Source organism: Ptychodera flava, chromosome 8 (assembly GCF_041260155.1).
Source record: "Ptychodera flava strain L36383 chromosome 8, AS_Pfla_20210202, whole genome shotgun sequence".
Taxonomy (NCBI): Eukaryota; Metazoa; Hemichordata; class Enteropneusta; family Ptychoderidae; genus Ptychodera; species Ptychodera flava.
The window spans coordinates 3,346,585-3,371,079 of NC_091935.1; the positions used below are offsets into that span (position 1 = coordinate 3,346,585).

A 24,495-nucleotide genomic window follows, 5' to 3' on the forward strand; every position below is an offset into this window, starting at 1 on the left:
ACACCTGTGCAAAGACACCAACGAGTATTTTATTGAGAACCAATATAGATTTCACTGAGACGAGAGAAATACATGTTGCGTCCATCTAGTAGTGACTTCATTTTTAAAACTGATCTGGACAACTTAATTTCAAATAGAATTTTCTTTTACCAAGTTTTAGCCTCTAAAATGTTAATGGAAGTCAAAACCTAATTTTGATCATATTGAGCACTTTACTGCATGGGAATATTTGTAAATAACTTGGTCCCCAGTCGTCAATGTGTCGTGCAAGAATTCGACCCGGAATCATGGCCTGCTTCCGTGTCTGGTATTTTACAACACACCTGCAGGGCTCTGTCAAGGGTCTTGGTATTTTGTCATAATTTGAACAACTTGAAAGAAGAACATCCGGCGTCAGAACCTGTAAACCAAATTTCACAGCAATGGGAGTAAAATGTAGAGTGATCATTTCGTCGTAATTTGAACAAATCAGAATGAGGACATCCTTCATGGGCACCCACTATAATGAGTTCCAAGTTGAGAAATGCATTACATTATCTTGTGTAATAACGCCTTGTGGAGGGCTAATGAGGGTACCAGATGCATTAGGCATGCCAAAAAGTGAGCTGATAAATTAAATGTACTGACCATTTGACTAGCCTAGACCTCAACCACTGCGCCAAATGTTACATATTCACATCAGAATAGGTCAGAAAGGCAATACATATTTGCAAAATCCACTATTCAACGGATGCATACTGTCCTATAGTTCTGTAAGCGAATTCTGATAAGGATAAGGATAAGGATAAGGATATTTTATTTCCCAATAGAACAGAAAAGAAAAAGAAAAATACAGACACATTAAGGATTAGTAAATTGGGTAGGGACTAGAAAATAGTATAACATACTAATCGAGTCCAGCCCCCTACCATTCACAATTGCTGAATCTATCATTTTGCCATAGGGCGTCATGTTGAACATTGTGACCTATCCTCGATATTTGAAATAAATTCTATGTCAATGTAAGTACATAAATTATAAAACTTTGTCGTAGAAAATATACATGAAAGAGAAGAAAACCTGTCAGATAAACAAGAGATGACGTTTCAGGTCTCTTTTAACTTTTGACTTAGATCTCAAAGATCTTATACTTTCTGGGATTTGGTTCCAGAGTGTAACACCAGAGTATTTTCATTGAACACTGTCCTATATTAGTGGTATATTTAGGGATGAGAAGATTTCCCTTGTCTTTCGACCGAGTAGGATACAGATGTTGAATGCTTAAAAAGTAACAAGGAATGTCTGAAGGAAAATTCCCACTTATATTATCATAAACAAAAAGTACAGTTTGATAAGTATATTGCTTAAAGACATCAAGAATTTCCAACTCATGAAACAATGGTTGTGTATGCTCAAATCTGTTGGAGTTTGTAAGAGTACGTACTATTCGTTTTTGGGTAAGATATATAGGCTTAAGGTAAGTTGCGTACGTATTCCCCCATACTTCTAACGAATAAGAGATATGTGGTAAAATGAAACAATTATAAAGTAGTAACAATGTTGGTGATGATATTACTCGGCCGAATATTATTAGAATACAAATTTTCCTCATACGAATATTGACAGAATTTAGTGCTATATTACTGGATATGAAAATTGCCCCCGAAAAAAAAACACGCCACATCTTTGTTTCAATATAAACCATTCTCTGTATTGCCACATATGATTGTGTTCGTAAACTGAATGCTACAAGTCATAAAGTGTTCGACCTACAACAAATAACTTTGATTAATTGCTATACATCTTAAATGCAACTTCTGATCCGGAGCAATTGCTCCTTTTTTTACCTTCGATTGAGTTGGTATACATGTATTTAGAACTCATCACCAAATCGGATACCGATCAACCAGAGGGAAAAAGGATTCAATCTAGAGGAAGTGCTCGTCACATCAGTGTGTTGCCACTACACCGACATACGGTGTATGTAAAGGTTTACATTACTTACTCATGTCGTCATTCCAATATCGTGTTTTTGAGCGCCCTCTCATCGAATCAGGATACTTACACAACTGAAAATAAAATAAGTGAATAAAAAAGAAAGTAAAAAGTTTCTGAAGCATAAAGAATTGAAGAGAATGTTGAAAGGATTAGGCATGCCATTTGTGATCAAAATAAATCACTGCTCCAAGTTTGCTTTACAAGGTGTCTAAAACATCAATTCTCAGAATCGAATCTCCATGTTATTGTGACTTTCAAGTTTGTTAGTGCGAAATGTCTATTCAATAGTAAATTTATCTGGTTTGGTAGGAAGCAGAGTGACAGTCAAGAATTGTTTAAATGGTAAAATTTACCTTTCCTGATTGTATTTGGTCAATCATGTATGCATTGTTACCAAAATTACCTATTATCACATGCAGCAGAAGAAAATGTTGGTAAAACCTGTCGAAATTATTTGTCAACATTAAGCCTTTATTTGCGCATGTCGAAACATCGGCATTTGCATACATAAACAATAAAGAGATTGAATACAAACGCTTATTGTAGACTATTATGATTCACTCGTTAAAGGGCAGGGCCGGGTATAAATAGATAGCTGCCCCCATTGGAGTTAGTTCATGCAAAGCGTGGCTTGAGTGGCGTCACACTCGATCGCTCCGTAAAAACCATGCCAAAATGGTCACAGGCGAAGAAACTTAGGCGTCCATGCACCTATACCTAATTATGAATGTCTAGTGATTGAATGTATCGATACAATTTTATGATTTGAGCATAAATAAAGCTGATTTTGATCGATGAAGGTATTTCTCTTTGTCTTCAACTAGCGTGGCAAGCGGCCATAACAAAGGTCTGCAAGCTGTCAATCAAAAAAGGACGCGATACAGGTGTGAAGCGGTAAACGTTTGCGATGTCAACATGTTAGATACGCCACATCATTGTAATTAGATGGAGCGACCGCAGTGCAGACCCGCAAGCACAGGCGCTATGTAGCTCGGGAGTCTGCTAATAGATCGATTTCCGGCTCGATCTATCGATCCCGTAGTCGATATGCCCATGACTGCAACCTAAACACTCATTTAGGTTGCAGTGCAGGCATGTCGACTACGGGATCGATAGATCGAGCCGAAAAGCGATCTATTTAGCAGACTACCCAGCTCGAGCGCCTGTGCCCGCTAGTATGTCACTCAAGCCATAGCGCGTTCTTGCGTTGACGCCGTACCACGAAACGCCGCTATTTCCAATCGAACTGTCATGTAAAGTTCAGATTCAAGTTCATTTAGATTTTGCTGTCGTACGGTGAAAAGTATTATTATTACCGTCTTGCCGTATTAAAAGATTTTTGAGGACCTAACGACATCGTGTGTTGCTCCATTGCCATGGAATCCGATGTCAAGGAAAAGCGGTGACTTTTTTCAAGTTGAATATAGTTTCCTTTCTGTTTGCATTAGTCAATTCATCGAAATACTTTTGTTCACAATTGAGTAAACTATAGACAGTGGACTGTCTCGATTCTCCCGTCTATGATTCGATATTCACTGACTCATTCTTTCTCTTTTTTGTCGATCGATGAAAGTAATTTCATCTTCAATACTCTGTCCTAATATGACAGATGTAATATCCAAACATATTGTCATTTATTTTTGAACAACGTACAAAACTTGGTCCGTTCGCCAAAGCACATATCTGACGAGATGTTTTGCGAAACAGTGAATAAGACTTTCGATGGTGATAACTAGCTCCATGTCGTGACATGTCTCCAGTTCCGGAAGTTTATCCGGTAAACTTCGTAAATCGAAATCGACATTAACATTGAGCGGTGATCGTGAAGCGTTAAATAAATGTCGGCAAAATAAAACATCAAATGGCTAGACACGAGAGAGAGAGAGAGAGAGAGAGAGAGAGAGAGAGAGAGAGAGAGAGAGAGGTTTATGCACTCGCGAACTGATCATGGTCTATAGGATGGATGAATGCTGTGTCGGTTTACACATTTGCGCTGCACAGATATCGAAAATGTACAGATACTTTCCCGAAATTTGACTTATTTTATAACAAGAGTAGAACAAAACCAAAAGTGTTGAAGATACTCTTCAGATGCTTGATTCGCAAGTTTGCTAAAGTCATATTATACTTACAGAAAATAGTCGCTACAGTCTTCTCTTCAAAGAAATATGTTCTTCAACACCACGTTTCTTATGATCGGTGATGTTACATTTTATTATTTCTGTTAATAATCTTTTATAGATTAATGCACCACGGTGTTAATTTCAGATTAATTCAACGATTTCAAACCGTAATTATTTTTTAGTGAGAGGGCTTTTAGTAGTTCTGTAGACGAAACGATCGGTAATAGCAGAGTATCTTGGCAATGGCACGACGTCTACGCTATCGTTTAGCTGCAGCGATTGTACAGTTGCAGCCCGCGCCCGGGCCCCGGGTAGGCCTAATTCGGAACGTAATAAAGCCGTCAGTTGCAGCGGCATCGTGCTGTACCTTTGTCATTACTGTTGAAGTACCCCTGTTATTGCTACAAGCATCGCGGGCCGCTTCATGAAATGTTTCTCAGTCTGCTCAGTGTACTGGTCTCGCCGTTATATTCAGTTACGTATAATCTGTTGTTTGCATGTCAACACATTGGCCTGTTCACAACCTCCTGTGCACACTAATCGTGACCGTAATTTACAAAGACATAAACATTCGATCCCGCCCGTGAATGTCAAAGGTGAACGGGATTAACTTGATCCCGGGTATCAAGTCCCTTGCCTTTAAATACTGAGTGAAGAAGTAGCCAAGTGACATGTCGTAAACATATGAAATCTTGTCAGAATGTCATGAATAGTGTCCCTGATGGTCCTCTAACTATTCATCGCTTGTCTCTACCAATAGTCAGTCTTGTTAAATTATGCATTTTTTTAATAATTGAATTTACTTACCCGGTCTTTCCTGGAGTAAATCCTCTAAGTCTTAGTGACTTGTTGACTAAGTCCTTCATCATTCTTTCTTCCAACGACAGTGGGTCTTAAAAGCTACTATGAGGGGCAAGAGAGAATTTTGTTTGTCACTGTACATGACAACTTTTCCCCACACAGACTTAGACGGGGTGGCTGTGACCAATCTGGCTTGAAATTGGTCATAGCCACCCCGTCTATTAAAATTCATGAGTTTACTTTTCTTGTTTACGTACATACTTATATCAGATGGAAATCTGAGGATTTGCGATTACATCAGGTTGACAACCCCCCACACAAGAGCAATGAATGTAAAAAGTGTGAAAGAGGCTCCCACCTAACTATCCAAAATGTTTTTGTGTCGAGTTTGTGTTTGATTCGTTTCAAAAATGTGTTCCTACATTCTTATCCGATTGTTTGTGTTAACAAAAATGTTTGTTTCGCCTCGGATATTGTAGGGAAGTTTGGATCAGTGTGTACGGTAATGTTTTGTTTGTGTGGGGAAAGCTTATGGCGAGACGCAGCCTATTGTGTTACAGAGTTGATAGAGTGGCCCTTTGACGCTTGCGTTTCGAAACCCGAGTGTGGTTTCTCATCAGTCGCAGTGTAGATTCTTTCCTTAGTTTGTGTTTGTGAAAAATTATTTTAATGCATTTTAGTGGTCTTGCTCTTCGAGTAGCGAGGCAAGTATATTAATGTTTGGGTCTCGTTGTGAGTCCGTTTGGTGGTTCAGTTTGTTTGTTCTATGTTTCTTTACTTCAGTAAATTTTGTTTTGAATGGTGTGTCTTTAGAATTTTGCCGAGGTTTGTGAATTTTTAGGCAATAAGTACCACTGCGGGGTACGGATTTTATGTTTTCTGGATCAAGATACTTACAAGTATCATGATCGATGTGTTTGTTCTCGTACATTTTGTTCAATAGTTCGTTGTACTTTGTTTACTGTTTGTTCTGTGTCGTCACTGGCTAGTTGTGTATAATACTTAGTGTTGCGTAATTGCATTTCGCATTCGTGTACGTAATCTTTTGTGTTGACAAAGACAAAACCCGACCCTTGTCGAAGGGTTTTTATGGTAATTTGTCCACTGTTTGCAAGCTGGTTTATCGCGATTGTTTGGGCACGCGACATGTTTTGTTCCTTGTTTGAAAGGGTATCTCAAGAAGTGCGAGTTTAGCAGCTTCAGATAGCTTTCAGGTTTTTGTATTTTTGCTGTTCGTGGAGTCCAATTTGACTTTTCTTTGAATGGTGTTGTTGCGATTTTTCGTGTCTCATGATGTCTCCGGTGTTTGGCTTAATTGCTAATGAAACTTTTAATGTTAATTGTTTTCCAAGTCAACTATCCAAGCATTTTAAGAGGGGTGATCAAAAAGGCCAGAACAGCCAATTTTGACCAACCGGATTCAAGAACCCGGGAAAGGTGTTTAAAGTGTGCGATAGATGTGTTTACGACATAAACATTACGAACAGTAGGATTAAGATAGGTGTGAATAATCCAAACTGCCCAGTTTCTGTGTGGGGAAAAGTTGGAATGAAATATCGACAATAGAACATTTTTCTTGAATATGCGTCATTAAGCTTATATACAATCCAATTTTACTGTCTCTTCTTTTATGGTTTCTTACAAAAACCTCTAATTTTGCTTAGCTAGCTGCAGAATGAATTATTTTGAACTATTGTCCAGACGATATAAGTTTGATGTTGCTGTAACCTGTACTTACGCAATGCTGTTCTTCTATCATTTTATCTGTCTAGCATTACATGCAGAGAGAACTTCATCGGCCGTAGTCTGAATTTTCTTCCCGTTAGCTTGATCATAGACCCTCGAGAAAAATATTTTCTCGAGGGTCTATGGCTTGATCATCAACACTGAAAAAATATTTCATATTATCACCATGCAAGTTTCATGTGTGTCACAACTTTTATTAAATTTTATTCCTGGTGTGAGCTCGCCGCTAAAATAAAGCTTATGTATGTTTCTATCTGTAGTTACCGCTCTAACATTTTACTTGTACTGATTTTATTTTTTTATTTGATTTTTTATATTAATTTTCACGTTTAAAACTTTAATATTTTATACTTTATGTAGGACCTCATGGTAGATTACAACCTTATAGGAGTCTTTACCCCTGTTTGAGTATGTAAATGGGAAATCTGTTAATGTGAAATAGATAAATAAATAAATAAATAAAGATAAAATGCTTTGACCTACACTATACATTTGACATGAGTTGATTACATCTGAAGTGCACAATTCATAGCTACGTCTTTACTTCAATTACGGTCATACATATACTCACCGTTGACTGAAATCAAAATCGACTTCATTGAACACAATTCATATTGATTCCTGAGAAAACATAAATAAGAAAAATTTCGTGACAAAGTGACCCATTCGAGCAGCATACCCGTACACCTTGCTATGGGAGTACCCCCGCAGGGTTTTGTTCACACACGCCCAAAATACAAATCTTTACATTGGCAAGCACAATCACTCTACTCCTCTACTAATTTCACAATTTCTACTACTGAGCATATCGCCTGTGCGAAAGAGCAATCGGATAATAGGTTATCGACAACTGTTAATGATACTACTTAAGACTGCCCCAACTTTATTAGGGATCAAAAATTGTCACAGAAAATGACTTGGCAAAGTATCGCGTCGTGATGAACCTATTCTGGATCAGCTGAGGGTGCATTGGACACCAAATAGCATCAAAATGTGCTTCAAAACGAATTGTTTCTACGACCATGGCTTTTCCCTAACTTTTACGAAATTATTAGTTTCTCACCATCAAGGGGGCCACCGAGTGTCGAAAGTGTGCATAAATATAAATTATATTATAGATAATAAATATTACACAAAACAATTTCTTGGTGATGTATCTGTTTTCGTTACATTTTGCCATAGCGCCTCTTCGAATGAATTTGGACGCATTAATATAGTGAACAGTGATGAGTGATATAGTGAGCCAGCAATTGTATCACTGGGTATGCGCGTGATATCAATACACCTTTGAAACTGACAAAGAGAGACTTTAAGCTCTGGTCGTCGTAATGTTTTCTACATAAAAGTATAAAGCGGGCACAGTCTAGTACATGTTATAAATACAATACATATATACATACAACAATACAGAATCCTTCTTTATGACTATAGAACGTAGGATATAAACTTACCTCTTTTGGTGTCTTTAAGATTGCGAGGCATTTTCCACACTACACCTTTCTTCGCTGTTTGCTGTTGTTTTTCACTTCAGACCCGGCTTTCTAAAATACAGCTAATTACTAAATTTAGAACGCTATTGAGAAAGTGATAATTATCGTTTTTATCCGATATAGCCTTGAAACTCAGGCCCGACTTTAAACTTCAGCTAATTTCTAAAATTAGGGCGCTATTTAGAAAGCGATAATTATCGTTTCTGACTAAACTTTTTAAGTTTAGATTTAGATTATTCTAATTTAGCTTTCTAAACCTCTAACTAAACTTTCTTAAAACGATAAAAACACAATTCCGCTACCTCCATGTTCTATCAAAGTTAATACGCCTAAGCAATCATGCCCATGCTGACGTCGACGAATTATTGTCGGGGAGTGAGCGTATCATTAATTCGGTATTCGGTACTGCCCAAAAAATTCTTTAGGGATTTCACCAACAGCGAGAAGTAGATTAACCTATACCCTTTTTGTCGCTTACGGCCTTAACCACTCTGATAGGGTCTACGCATAGACCCCCGAGAAAGTTTTTCTCGAGGGTCTTTGGTCTTCGCTAGTATAAGTCTATTTTCATAACTTCAGACAACGGGCCCTGCCCCGCTACGTGAGTAATTGTGTTTGTTTTCGTCGATCGGAGCATATGCATGGACCTAAAGTAGATCAGCCTCAGTCGATTTTTCCTTTTTCCATGAATGCCATCATTTATCACAGTGTAAAACATGTAAAAGGCCAGAACATGTCGCGCGCTAAAAGAATCGCGATAAACCAGCTTGCAAACAATAGACAAATTTCGGGGGAAAAAACCTTCGACAAGGGTCGGGTTTTCGTCATTGTCAACACAAACGATTACGTACTCGAATGCGAAAGGCAATTACGCAACACTCAGTATTATACACAACAGGCCAGAACAAACAGTAAACAAAGTAAACGAACTATTAATCAAAATGTACGAGAACAAGCACATCAACCAGGATACTTGTAAGTATCTTGATCCAATAAACATAAACTCCGTACCCCGCAGTGGTACTTATTGCCTAAAAATTCACAAACCTCCGCAAAAATCTAAAAGACACACCAGTCAAAACAAAATTTACCGAAGTAAAGAAACATAGAACAAACAAACCGAACCACAAAACGGACTCACATTGTGACCAAAAATTAATATACTTGCCTCGCTAATCGAAAACCAAGACCACTAAAATGCATTAAAATAAATTTTCACATACACAAACTAAGGAATGAATCAACACTGCGACTGATGAGAAACCACACTCGGGTTTCGAAACGCGAGCGTCAAAGGGCGACTTTATCAACTTTTGTAACAACATAGGTCCGGCTGCGTCTCGCCATAAGCTTTCCTCACACAAACAAAACATTACCGTACACACTAATCCAAACTTCTCTACAAATATCCAAAGCGAAACAAACATTTTTATTAACACACACAATCGGATAAGAATGTAGGAACACATTTTCGAAACGAATCAAACACAAACTCGACACAAAAACATTTAGGATAGTTACGTGGAGAGCCTCTTTCACATTTTTTACATCTCGCTATACTGTCTATGATTCTAAAAATAAAGTCATCTGCCACTTTTTCTGTGTACGCGGTTTGGCAAAACTCATCTCTTCGATCGAAAGTCTGGTGATTCCATGGTTCTTTGGGGCACTTAAGTGTACGTCAAGCTTAGGGAATGTGGTTACATTCGCGATGTTTTATTCGAAATTATTTATTTCTCCAAGGGCAAATGCACGTAATTCATGCTGTTGGAAATACTGGCCGGTCATAAACAAGACAATAAACTCAATATCTGTGCATCTTTACTTTTGTTGTCAAAGTACCACCGACACCCACAAAAAACCAAATAGTTCAGTCCAGGTATTTGCAACTCTGCCATTCGACTGGTCAACAGGAAATCAACCATAGGTGTCTTTTGGCATGCGTATACGCCAGTCAACTAGGCGACGGTAATCTGCACCACTTATCACCATCGTGAAGGTACTCCTCCCCCTATACCACTGGCGATCCCACCCTCAAGGCACTGCCATTCGACCAAGCATTGTTATTGTAATTTCCTGCATAAAATTAACAGCGAGGTCAACCGGTCAAACTCTCTTGGGATTTTCTGGCATGAAGATCAAAACACTACAAACAAACAAGCCACTCTCGAGTGTGCTTGACCGCAAGGTGTCGGGTTAGGCTACTTGCGGCTTTTTATGTCACGGTGAAGTGAATATCACTTATCAAAGTTCGGATTTTTTATTCACAATACTCCTTTAGTCAAAGTTTAAGTGTCTATGGATAAAATAACTGTTGCTTAAAGTTTGCTTTTGCTGACTAAATGTCTCTATCGTCCGCTCTCCTGTGTCGTAATCAAAGTTCGCCTCGCTAACGTACATTTTACCCACGGTCACTGCGTTATACCATGGAGCTTTGATAGTTCCATGGTTAAACGTACGTGACGTAACCTCTGGTCAAGATTCTCTCCGTCACCTCTGGATCTCAATGCTACATGACTATTGGACAGACGTGCAAAAGGTGGACATAAAACAATTCATAGGTACCGCCAACTAAGGCAAATTTCAAAACCAATCAGCAGGCGGGGAAAAATCTATATTTACTGTGGGCGGGGAAGAAATTTCATTATTTTCAGTGGGCGGGGAGAAAAGTTTTGTCTGTGGGTACCGGAAAATACGTAGTGGAAGGGCAATGCCGTGGTTGATAGAACTTGACGGGAGATGAAGGGCCTAACTTGGAGGGTAGCAATGTTCCAAGGTATACTGCTAACTGCTCGCAGGGTTTTGCGTTGATCTGGGTTGTCTAGTGGTCATCTAGTTGGCAATGGGGAATTTCAGTGGTGGGGAGAGGGCAGTTGGGAGCTTGAATTGTTGTTTGGAGAGGGGAGCGGGCACAGCATAGATACTGGAAGGTAGTGGGCATCAACATTCAATGGGAGGACATGCAAATTTTTGTGTATGCCATTGGGAGGATAATTACGAACAGCTCTACTTTCCCTCAAAATTTTAGGTCGAGGTCAAAAATAAGTAAAATTGATGTATCAGCCTTCAAAACATGTTTTGTGATGATTTTGCGAAAATGACGATATTACCTGTTGGCGGTACCTGAATTCATGGGACTTTCACAGACATTATGATGTTATAACAGATGACTTTGGTGCAGTAGTCATTCTTAGACTGAAAGATTCATTCTTGAATGGGTACTCCTACCATCTCCAAGTATAAGTTCAGAAATCTATAGCAGAGCAATAATATACTTGTTTCTCTTTCAGTCTAAAATTATTCCAACAGAAACCATTCCACCTACTCAACAACATAGTCATGTACTGCATACAACGTCCATAAATGCATCAAAGTAACATACACAAAATTTGACACAAATTACACCACATAAACGGGATAGACACCATACTGTCCTTGGTCACTATGCGCCTTTCAAGCTGCAAAGTACAAAAATAGCTTCTCAAAACAACTTTCCATGGTTTTCAATTCTACAATTTTTCTACAATTCATCACATTACATAATTTGCTGTCCATATTTACCGGTAGTGGAAAAGAATAAGACATGGTTAACGGATTCACGCTTCTTTAAAAGACAGGATAGTAATTTAAAATATTAGAAAAAATGCACAAGTAGAGCTGTACCGGGTTAAAATAAAAATTTCTTCACTCAAAGGTCTCGTCCATGATCCTCGACTCCAAACTCATGAGGGGAAAATATTGTTGGGCTTTCAATCCGTTGATGAATCTCTTCCTGCAGTGTATGTAAACTGTTGACGTCCCTAGTGTCATTTTTAGCTATTATTGATGTAGTCTCTCGCAAGTAAGATGATGGGGATTCGCACGCGCCGACGGCGGGAATTGCAAAGGGGAATGTCCTCATCTGCTGCGTATTGCGCCCTCACCGACAACAAGGTATCATCTGTTATACCTTGCTGGTGCGTTCATTGCTGACTTTGTCAAAGTTAATCCGGTGATAATCTGATGACAGCGTCCAGAGATTAGTAATTTACCCTTGCTTGCTTTAGTAATTTACCCTTGCTTGCTTTGGCGCATTAGGCAATCAAACGCATCAGATAATAGAAGCAACACATCCACAAAACTTCCCATAAGATTGTCAAAAGAGACAGAGAAGGGAAAACAACTTTTTGCGAAACCAGTGCCAACAGAAGACCAAGACACCAAAGTTTGTAGTATAATTCTTTATTGGCAATACATAACGTAGTCGAATGTATTAAAATAAAATAAGCAATAGCAAGAAGAAACCTGTGCTGAGACAATTTTTACTTCCATGCTGAGACCAATACACCTCTACCCAATCCCCATCCCCATCCCGGGGGACGGTCATGTAGGCAGCCCCCTATGATGAGGACGGTACTCGTGCCTTCAATCGGCACTCGCAGAAATGCCTGCTTGCAAGTCCCCCGAAAATGCACGGGGGACTGTTGACAGTGGTGAAGATGTACATACAAATATACACAATGAAATACATAATTGTTCAATACATATCAGAACAATCATAAACTACCACAGTAGCTTTATGGTAAAATGTTACAAGCTGTGTTTTTTACAACATTTGGCTGAAGCAAATTTCAAAATGAGATGATCATAAACATAATCTTTTCCACTTACGTTTATATATGACTGTGGTCTGTTTTGATGTAAAGATCATTAAGGAACAAATATGGAAAGTATGTGATTTTTATATCCATTAAAAAAGCCTTGAAAATTGGTGATTGATCCATCCATTCACATTTTGTCCTAAAATGTCAACAAAAGAATGCAGATTTAAAAAAAATATTTTTTTTTAAAACCTGGGTGACACACCCACTAGACTAGCACTCCTAACTAGTTATGTCATGGTAAGTTACTCATATCCGATACATTCATATACGTAGTTCATTCTCATGTTTGACCACATTTTACTTTTTAATACAACATAGAGAATTTTTCAGGTTATAGATTTGTCATGAATTGGCAAAATGGACACCGGTCAAAATTGGCATTAAAAAGAATTGGTTAAGTTTTGTATCAAAGTAAGTATTCCAACTAGTAGATAAGATGAGATATATCATTCTATACTCTGTTTCTATATATTTAGAAATTTTATTTCACATTAGTATGATCCAAAACTGCAGTTGTCCACAGTGCCATTGAGTGTCTGTAAGTACTTTACCTTTTTTTACTAATTGGATAGACTCAAAGACACAGTTGTGTGTGGGTACTCTGCCATCTTTCACCCTAAATCAAACTGAAGGGACAATTGTTGTTTATATCCGACAAAATATTCTTGGAACCAATCACATTGTTCAGGTAAATTAATATTTGACAGCATACTAGGGTAAAAAGACAGCCAACATGGATCTTGGAGTTGATGTTGTTGTTATACCTTGTTAAAATGTAACTCGACACGATAACTATTTATATTAGGCTAAAACTTCATCCTTTGTTTGAGAAACCTGCCGTGTCAGTTAAGGGCTATTCTTTACATTTCTTGAGTGCACCACGGTATCATACACTACATAAGTAGTGCTACATGAGTATTGGCACAACGCTTCAGTTGACTGAGTACCCATACAGAAGTGAATCTTTCAGTCTACTTGGCAATGCTTAATTGATTGTTGCAAATTTGATAAAATATGGGATATCTATTGTTACTGGAAGCATGCTTTTACTCTTCACATGCACAACTCAGCCTCTAAAAAGTATATCTGAATACCTCTGCAAAACATTCCAAATATAAATCAAGAAACATTCATCAATAATAAGAAATTGTTCTGCTTTGTGACTTGAAATTTTCAAGAAGCTGTGGGCCAGAATGATTGACACAACAGTCAATGCTATCAGCTCAACTAAGACGCAATACACGCCTTTACATTTATAGTGTAACAAAATTATACTGATATCATTACAGACTGTTTTGAAGTTAGGTTATTGATATAAAAAATAGCAACTGCTAACTTCATATCATTCAAGTATGTGAAGCCAATTACTGAATTTTTTCATTTTTTTCTCGGAAAAACATGAGTTGTAAAACTGTAATAATTCTAACTTCTGATATCTATTGAATGTACCACTGCTATAAAACAAGAAACACAAAACAATCTACAATTAACTCATTTAACTACATGGCTGCCATCACTGTCCACCGTAATATGTTGTGTCACGATCACCCCGCAAGATGTATGCTTCTTCTTCTCTGTAATCGATTTCTAAACTGTCCTCTTGTCTCTTTTCAAGTGGTAAGGCCATCTTAAGTAAATCTGACACGTACTGGTACTGTTTTTGAAGAAGAAAAACTGGAGTTGGTAACAGTGAGATATTTATAATCAAGGCATAATTGTTTTAGAACTTATAGTAACAATATGGAGATGTTTATCAGTGACAAGTCATCTCTATAACCAAACATCACTGTTAGAATAGACGAAAGAATACAGGGTATGGGATAAACCTTCATCTTAGGGAGTATTTTTCAGATATTTAAATGTGAAAGACACCCTTAGAAAAGCAGATTACTGGACAAGGAAATCAAGATCCACCAATCTTGTATTCTGCCCTTTCATCACCATGGTTTGGCCAAAATCAACTGTTATCAATGGTGAGTGTAGACCTGTTAAATGGAAATTGGGGATAACAGGTTAATATGCTGACTCCTGAAATGCTAGCAGGTGTACATTATTGAAGTTAACTAATCAAGCAAAGATTTTGAAATACTCATGAAAGCAAAGTAGAAACTTGAATTACATGTCTGTGCTGTGTTTACAATAAGAAGAGCAGGGCGTTATGCAAGTTGATTGCAGAAATCTCCAGTGCTTACATGATTCTGTGCCTCCTGGGAGGAGATGACTTTCATATATGATGTTAGTTGTTGCCTGGAGACAAATGTCGGACAATTAATAGACTGAGAGAGAGAAGAGAGAAAAGTTACATTTTGCAGACACTGAAACTGCACTTAACAGCCTGAAATGCGATTTGTTTCAAGAAAGGGTTTATGGTTATGATTCTTTCAATGATAGGACAAAAGTGAGATTACAAAACAGTTGAACCTTCCCCCTTGTCACTAATCTTGGTAGGAAATTCCTTTTGCAGAATACTGTACTTTAAATTGAATTTCCTTGTGTGATTTCCTTCCCTTTTTAATGGTCACAATCATATTTGGTTGCAGAAAAGTTACCATTCCAACTGATGATAAGAGGGCAACTGTATCTTTAATTACTATGATTATCCTTGGTTTTACTTGTTTTATTTTTTCTGGTTCATGGCCGGGTCAGTCTATCAAAGGGAGTCCGCTTAAAGAGGATGGTTAACAGAGGTAATAGGGAGGGCCTGGCTTATTTTTAATATACTACTGAAAGAGATGTGGCGTGTGTGATTTTCAACATCGAGATTATGGGCAGAGAGGCAAAGAAGAAATACTGGCTTGTCCAAAGGTCAAACATGTATCTCTTGTTTAATATTTCTGGCTGTGGAGTGTGTCTGTTTTTTCTAGCAATTCTGTTCATACAGCCCAACGTCACACAATATCGCCAGGTGCACAGCAGAAATGTTGCAAGATGGGTTCGACATGAAATTGACGGGCAAGAAACGCTCAATCAATTTTCAAACGGTTTGCTAAGGTTTATCTGAAAGTGAACCAAGATAGTGATCGTGACAAGGAACGAAATGAGGTTGTCAAACTGCCCATCTTCCAACACCTTTTGATGAATTTTAAATCCTTGGATGAGTTGCGCTCTTGTGTCAACTAACTTGATAACTTGATAACTCACAACCATTTAACACATCGCGGGTACAACCATGACGTCATAAAGAATGCTATAGAGGGCGCTAGACTCAAATCAAGATCACAATTGCTACAACCCAGACGTAATACATGCGAACCAATCACCGAGGACAGAATACCACTTGTAATCACTTTCAACCCCAAACTACCAAACATACCTGCAATAATCAACAAATACTGGGACATACTTCAGGCAACTCCAGACACAAGAGACATTTTCTGCAAACCACCTATAGTTTCTTACAGACAACCTAGCAATCTCTCCAAAATTCTCGTCAGAGCCAGAGTCAACAACAGCCAGAAAGACGCAAAACTCAGCCCAGGATCATGCAATAGATGTGGCCACTGCAACCAGTGTAAATTCATCCTCAACACAGACAGAGTCAAAGACAATAAAACTGGTTCACTTCACCCTATCATCGGCAATATAACCTGCAACACCAGCAATATCATATACGGCATCAACTGTTCACAATGTGATAAACTTGTTTACATCGGAAAAACTGGCAGGAAACTGAAAACACGGACATACGAACATGTATATAACATCAAAACAAAAAGACACGCTCGTAAGCGAACACTTTAATATGGAGGATCATAATGTCAACAATTTCACTATGTTTGGAATCTGCAAAATATCATCAACACAAACAAAAATCAGAAAACAAATGGAAATAAAATATATCTATAATCTGGGCACCATTCATCCTCTAGGAATTAACAAAAGATTGGTAGAGAACTTTGACCCCTGCTAAGGGGCCCCATCATTCATCTGAAACATAGGGAGCCCACTTTTCCTTTTTCTTTGTTCACTGTCACAGCTCAAACCGAACAGACGTGTTCCACAAACTTGTAAGTTCATTTCTGGTTCCTTATAGGAATTTACAATATCCACCGTTCAATACATTGCATTGTTCAATTTCCCTACCCGACTTCATTGCCGTTTTCAACTATTTCATTTTTTGTTTGTTACTTTTTACCGCAGTCACATTTCTACCATAGACTTTGCATGCTACCGTAACATTTCTACAGTGCGTAATATACGCTAAATATCTACGTATTTGTTATCGTATTCATTGTCCGAATAGAACAAAATGTAATTTTCGTTCCCCTTTTTTTCCACTGTGTCTGTACAGCCTCTGATGAAGGTCGTCCGTGTACGTCCGAAACGTTAGGAAGAATAAACATCTATTGTATAGTAGCAGATGGGTCTTGTCAACTATTTTTCACACCTAACTTGATGATCAGAGGTGAGTACAGAACTCATGACATTCTAAAATAGTAAATGTGATAACATTTTTTTGAAAATGGTGGAAAAGTTTCACTGGTTGGATAATTATTGTGTTACATCTGCAAGTAGAATGGTATAAGAACGTAGCAGGGAACTGCAAATAAAATACATGCTTACATAATTCTTTTCGTGTAGCTGATAAAAATTTCTAAAATAGGCCTACAGTCAGAGAAACATCAATTTGACCTTTAATGCAAGGTATCTTATCATTTACAGCACCATACCCTCTCATTAAAGCAAAGGAAAGTGCGCGCGCGTGTGATTTTTAAATAACATTATCGACGTCTCGGCCGGTTGTTTCAAAATTACACGACTCTTCAGACTTGCGATCACTGTTAATCAGGCTCTCTCCCTCAGTTGTCAAAGGTAACGGCATCGTGAACGAGTCTGACACATAGTAGTACTGAAAAGAGAAAGAGTTACGCAGAGCTTCAGTGGTGAGCGTGTTTTGTAAGGCACCTGAAAAAATGCAACAATCATTAGATTTTGTGAGATTACGGTTGATAACAGCCTCTTCTGTCAATAGCAAAATGGTTATCAAATTTCAGTAAAGGCAATATGCTATGTGTGCCACCATGTTAAAATATGAGGCAACATTCAGCCTATTTGCAGATAAATGTTATATGCCCAAAATTTGAGAGATATCTCTCTGGTTCGAACTCACAGCACAAGTCCTGGAATTGGTTTTATCATGTGTGAACAGGGTGCTATACAATGGCTGCTTGGCTATGCATTTACAAAACTTAGATAGTCATTGAAATTCAAGAAATATCAGGACAAAAGTGTTACACCTCATAGTAACACAGATGCATGCCATCGTTTAGTCCTGTGAAATCTCACAAAAATTCCTTTCATATAGAGCAGTTTAAAGGTTATCAGTTTGGATTTGCCGTTTCTGATCTCGAAGGATGGTTTACCCTCGTGTACAAATAAGCTTAATACTCTGCATATGGCTCAAAATGGCTCCGACTATGTATGCACAGCATACAGTATGACAAGATAGTTTCCTCAAGATGTGAAAAGCTAACTCAAACTTGACGACATAATGAACATTCACGCTTCCTTTCCTCCACTACAGCAATTGTTACGATAGCTGTAACTTTTGATAATATTTTCATTATTTTTGTTTTACAGAACAAACATGTTTTTGTTTTATTCTACCCAGCGTATAAGGAGTAAAATAGTATTTGCCTTGCAAACCCAATTTAATATAATTGTTAACATTTACACATGACACGACGCACATGCAGGTTAAAATATTGTGTCAACAAGTTGAATTCTAGGCATTTTTACGTGATTAGGGAGTAGGACATGAAATTGTTTTGGACTTTGAGAACAAAAACAATGGAAAGGACATCAAGAGTTGAACTCTAGAAGCTTGACTATGGGCAGAGAAAGAAGATCTTTAATTATACTCTTGAAGCTCCAAACAAAAAGATATAGACTCAGCAACAGCAAGCTTACAGTGAAGATCTGACTACAATGTGAAAACAAGTACACATCCTACCGTTAGAACAGCCACAATAACACCTAGCAGACTTCCTCCCAGGACATCACTCCAATGGTGTTTGTAATCCGATATCCGTGATAATGAACACATCAATGCCAACATCAGCAAGGCAATCTGTAACACTGGCTTGACAAGCCTGGAAATTTTCCATGTGAATCTCACTTCCAGGTACAACTGCAATAGAAAAAGTAATATCAAAGCAAGGGTGCTCAAGGTTCTGCCCCGGGAAAGGGGCGGAAGGGGGATTTACAAGGCAGCCAAAGAGGGCCAGGGGTTTCACAGAGAGCATATTTTATTCATCGAGGATAAATGATTCATAAACAAGAAAAGATTTGATAATAATAATAATAATAATAATAATAAAAAGAATAATGATAATAATAGTAATAATGAGAAGAAGAAGAAGAAGAAGAAGAAGAAGAAAAACAAATAACAGTAATAATTATAACAACAACACAACAACACCAATAAAAGTTAAATTCAGGATACAAAATCGAAACACTAATTTGCGTGCGCTATCCCATATATTAAGAAACGAAAACGGAAAAAATTACGAAAACAGCGAAAAAAATGATAAAAACAAATAAGATTTCTATACGTTAAAATATGTTTTGAATACAAAAGAGCATCGGAATTAAGCAGCGCTAAAATGAACACAATTTGGATATTATTTAGGCGTTCATGGCAATCATGACATTTATAAGAAAATCTTCGCCAAAAAATTAGTAAATACGAAGTAAGTTTGGGAGTGTGCGGTGAAAGATGAATATACTGTACAATTAAGCACTCTGTTTGGAGTTGAAAATTTTTCAGGACTTCAACTTGGAAGACATTTATAATACCTACAATACCGGACAAAAGATCTTGAGATCATGAAAACAAAAGCACATTTACTTTACGCACCACCAAATAGAGGGCGCAATACCATGCCATTGAAGAATGCCCTGATACAAAAGACAGCCTGTCAATAGGAGAAAAACAAAAACACATAGATAAGGCAGAGATTTGACACTTTTCAGAGTATTATGACAACTATTCTATAAATATAGAGACATTGACTGTGACGTTTGCAAAGAGATGTCATTATAACAATTCGGTAAAGTTGTTGTTAGCACGCAACGGTCTTGATTTCTGCTTACGAAAATATGTTGGATGAAACACATGGGTATAGGAATACAGTAAATGAAAGTGAAAGAAAACATTACTGTCTAAAGAGATGAACAGAGTACAACATATTGGGGATCAAACTGAAAACAACATTTGCTTCGCATGCTGACATACCTAGCCTCTCTAATTGTTTTAGCTTTATATTCATCACTACACACATCAGCCTCAATATAACCATCAGAACAATTAAACTTGGTGTAATCGGGTTTGCAGACAGTGAGGAAGTGAGGCCGTAGTCTTCCTATCATCAGTTTGGTTGTCTGAGTCAGTAGATTGGTTGTCGCCATTCCAAAGAGAAAGATACAAATGATAAAGCAAATTTGCTTTTTTTTCGCATCACGGAAGAGTCCAATTTCGACGAATATTATCTGAAGGTATAAAAGCAGGGTAATCTCATCTGGTAAAAATTCTTGCTCATCGCATCATAAACTATGTTCTTCAAAGCTACAATCACAAGACATCCAACTCATTTATCATCTCGCTCAAACAGTACAGTTGCAGTTGCAGTTGCACGCCAGCCTCATTCTGTAGTATTGCGTGCCTCATGGAGAACACTGACTTTCTCCTGAACCGAATCTTCAATTAGGCATTATTTTTTCATCTACCTTTAATTAGAGGTTTTGTCGCAAATCCTTTATCCAAATTATTTCTGATGAGTTAATATGACATATTTTGTAATTTTACTTCAGCATGTCATCACTTTTTAGGGACTAGTCAGTAGTAGTAGATATAAGTTCCTTTCTGTGACAAATAAGAATATTTACACCCATTTTATCCATTTTTAGCTACAGGGAGGGGATTTTCCCCTTCTGTAGCTAAAATGGATTGCACAAACATGAGCAGCGATGAGTCATAGCCAGCGTAGTGCGCAAGTCCCGTTCGGAACGTGGATTGCTTATACATGACTCAGTGTGGAATTCCCCATTACAACAGCGTTCTATTATCGGGATGGAAGGGTGACCATTTGTTCAATAGATTCTGACTGTGATGTAAGTATAAAATTCTAATCTTCCGTTCCGACAGGGGAACATCTTCTGGATGTAAGTATATAGATGTGAATTTTATCCCTTACGCGTCTTTTGGCTGTGTTGTAAGTATATAGATGTGAATTTTCACTTACGTTACTATGGAGTCGCATAAACACTTATGTTAGTATTTTCCCCTACCGTTCCGAAGGGGAGTCTGTTGTGCAATACCGTTCCGGTAGGGCAATACCTTCGAATGTTGCTTACCAGCCCATGATGTCATGACAAAGGTCTGAAATTCTACAGTTTTCATGAAAAATTTCTACAAAGTTTTTTTCTGACTTCGGAGACAATTTTCATTTCCATTAAAATAGTATAGACCAAAATTTTCTATTCTCAACAGAGACCTGAGCATCACTGATAACATAAACATGAGCAAATATATTATCATCGCGAGCGTCGACACCCTTCACTGATGTATCCATTTTTATTATTTCAAGTTGTATACCATCTTTTGTGTTCATTACTTTTAAACCATTTCCACGAAATTCAATATCTTTAAAACTACGCAGATCGATAAACAGACAGAATTTATTCTTCAAATAATCGACTTCATCCATGTCAATTTCACACCAGTCCCAATCTTCAGCAAAATACCGTCGTGTTTCTGTCCAAAATTGTCTTGGTAACATCTTCTGAGCGTATATTTTGTTTGCAATACCCTCAATCATTACAGACACAGATTCAATGGATGGATTAAAGAAAAGTTCACTATTCAGTTCTGACTGATTCTGATTTTTAGTGAAGAGTATCACGATACCTCTCATGCTACGTCGTGGTACATTAATATTTTCATTGATAACCGTTGTTGATTCTTTGAATGGGATTGTTCTAAAATAATGTAAATGCTCGTAAAGAAAACTTTTTCCATTGTTGTAATAACCAGCAGTAGTCATCGCGAGGGTGGGATCAGTGATTGATTCATATTACATTTGAATGTTTTTCAATTTGTAATTGGGTGTAACAACATGATTACTGACAAGTAATTGGGAGGCAGGTGCAAGCGTCATTTCCCATTAAATATGACTCCCTAACGCTGATGGATATGCAACTCCATGACCTGTTATGAGGGGATGAGACAGACGAATAGCATATTTTGTTTTATATGTGTCAAAAAGTAAAAGATCGTCCACGACGGCGGGGTCTGCATCGGCCGCACCACTTCGCAATTTTCTTAGATTTTCGTTCTGAATTCTGTACAGTGTCATATTTGCTCTCTCTTTTTTATGTTTGAAGAGGTCACGATAACATTCAATAAGGTTATATTTATTCAAATTGAAAAGTGCCTGCCCCTCAAATGTGAGAACCATACGCTCGATTATATATTTTGCAACATTTTGTACTACTTTGTTATCTTCATGTCCCGTTACTTTGAGATCAAAAACCAGGTCGAAAGTATCTGGAACTAATACTACTCCGCTTTCTAACTTTGGACACCGTATGATAAGTGTCTGGCCTGGATAAGCCTCACTTGGATTATGAGCAACCACATGGTGAGTTCTTTCTGACTTCGTTCCCTACGGTATTCGGTTGCTGAAATTCGCTAATAATGATCTATCGTATCCCATTTTCGTGTAATGTATATAGTAACTAAGAAGAAAAAAATTACAGTTAAAAAGAAAATAAATCACATCTTTTCACTTCATATATTGTATATAGTTATGCAGAAGAAAAAATTCAAAAATAAATCACATCTTTTCACTTCGTGTATTGTATATAGTAAGGTTGAAGAAAAAATTCAAAAATAAATCACATCTTCTCATAAATATTTACATCTGACTGAAAGATATATCGATTACTTGTGTCGCGAATAAGTCGAAGAACCCAATATTCTTGTAAATGTTGACACTCCTGGTCATCTTCCGCCTCCTGAAAGACGTTTATGAATTCTAGTCACTATAAGAAGTTAGTCTTTTGACATTCCTGAATGAAAGATAATATGTTATGATATAGATTATCATCTTTGAGTCTCACACCTGGATTTGCTCGAAGGATACGTCGATTTACTCGTCAGAGTTTGCACCATTCCAATTCAACAGAGAAACCAAAAAGGTCTTTATTTTTAGAAAGAAACTTTGTAGTATTCTTTTCACCAAACATGCGGGGTCATATATTAATATTTATTTTATTTATTATCCCCACGGAGTCGTCTTCAGAATTCGTTAGACTCTGTATCAATACATAATTTTATTTATTATAACTAATGTTAAACCAGTTAAAAATATCCATAGCTGTTCTCCAACAAATCCGACAACTGATCCTGCTGTTTTTAATAGAAAACTACAAGGGAGCCAATTAAACCTGGTATTGCAGCAGCACTTTTTGCGGCCAAGGTTTTTAACCAATCGCCAAATTGCTTTACAATTGCTTTCGCTTTTGTATATACTTTGGGCGGTCCTGAACCATTGTTTGCTCCAGAAGCGCCAGTTCCTGCTGATCCTCGTCCTCCTTTAGTTACAGCCAGGGCCATTGTTGATATTGTCATTCCAAGGGCAGTCAGTATTGCAGCGATTGTTATACCATTTCGTTTAAATAACTCTGTCAGCTTTGGCCTGATTGACAATCTCAAGTAAGTTAATGCATGGGTGTTTGTACCCATCAAGCCAAAAAGTAAGAAAATGATCAATAATCTTTAAAAACCACCAGATTTGATTGATATTTGGCCTAATTATTGAAATTATTAAATTCTTCAAAAAAATGTCTGCCTAAATGTTGACGAGTTGAGTCACGTGACCAAATCTGATAGTTTCCCGCCAAAATTTACGTCTTTTATTAATTTTAATATTCCAACCGTAACCTGTTAAATTTTCTTGATTTTCTCTGCACTTTTGGAAACAACATCTATCATATTCTTTCAAAAATACATGGCACTTATGAAACTCCATCTGTACTTCTTTCTGACATTCAAAACGTCATGTAAAACGTGAAAAAATATTGTATTTGTTGTTTTTTGTGAAGAAATGTTATTCAAAATTCAATAATTTTGCATCTGCCAATAGTTTTAACACAAGTTTCTATCCCATTTTACATTAATTGGTAATAATATTTTAAATATTTTGATGTTTAACGGTTGGAATGTTCAGTTATTTGCAATATAAAATTTTGGCGGGAAAATAACAGATTTTGGTCACGTGACCTGACTTAGGTAACATATTATGATAAATTTCAACTTTATTAAATACAACACATATTTTTGGCAATTTTCAAAGTTTTCTGACCAGGTCTGATTAAAAAGTATGTTCAAACGAATTTTACATGTAAGTAAGCCTATGCCCATGCATTAACATACCTGAGATTCTGGAATTACGAAGAGACCTAGTCGTAGCCAGACTTTCACGTGCCTCACTGATCTTATCATGTTCATATTCAATTCGATCAACAATTTTAGCTTCTCTTGTTATGAGTTCAGCTAGTAGTTTTTTGGCTTTTTCTTTTGCTTGGGTGTGTGTTTCAGGAATTTCCTTTAACTGTTTTTCAACTTCTCTTTTCTCTAGCCTTATTTTACCTTTTTCATTGTTAAGCTCGCCAAGATGCATATTCGCAATCCTTAATTCATCATAAATAGCT

General features: G+C 37.3%; 1 protein-coding gene across 1 annotated transcript in view; it reads right to left on the reverse strand.

Moving 5' to 3' along the window:
* Window positions 1–12,345: 12,345 nt before the first annotated feature.
* Window positions 12,346–24,495, reverse strand: part of LOC139138217 (phospholipid phosphatase 1-like) — a 40,778-nt gene continuing 28,628 nt past the window's right edge. Inside the window, exons 3-6 of the mRNA XM_070706499.1 lie at window positions 20,018–20,271; window positions 19,640–19,697; window positions 18,734–18,910; window positions 12,346–14,434 (exon numbers count right to left, since the gene is read on the reverse strand). Of these exons, the coding sequence (XP_070562600.1) occupies window positions 14,294–14,434; window positions 18,734–18,910; window positions 19,640–19,697; window positions 20,018–20,271 (630 nt within the window). The 3' untranslated portion in view covers window positions 12,346–14,293. The remainder of the gene's footprint in view (window positions 14,435–18,733; window positions 18,911–19,639; window positions 19,698–20,017; window positions 20,272–24,495) is intronic.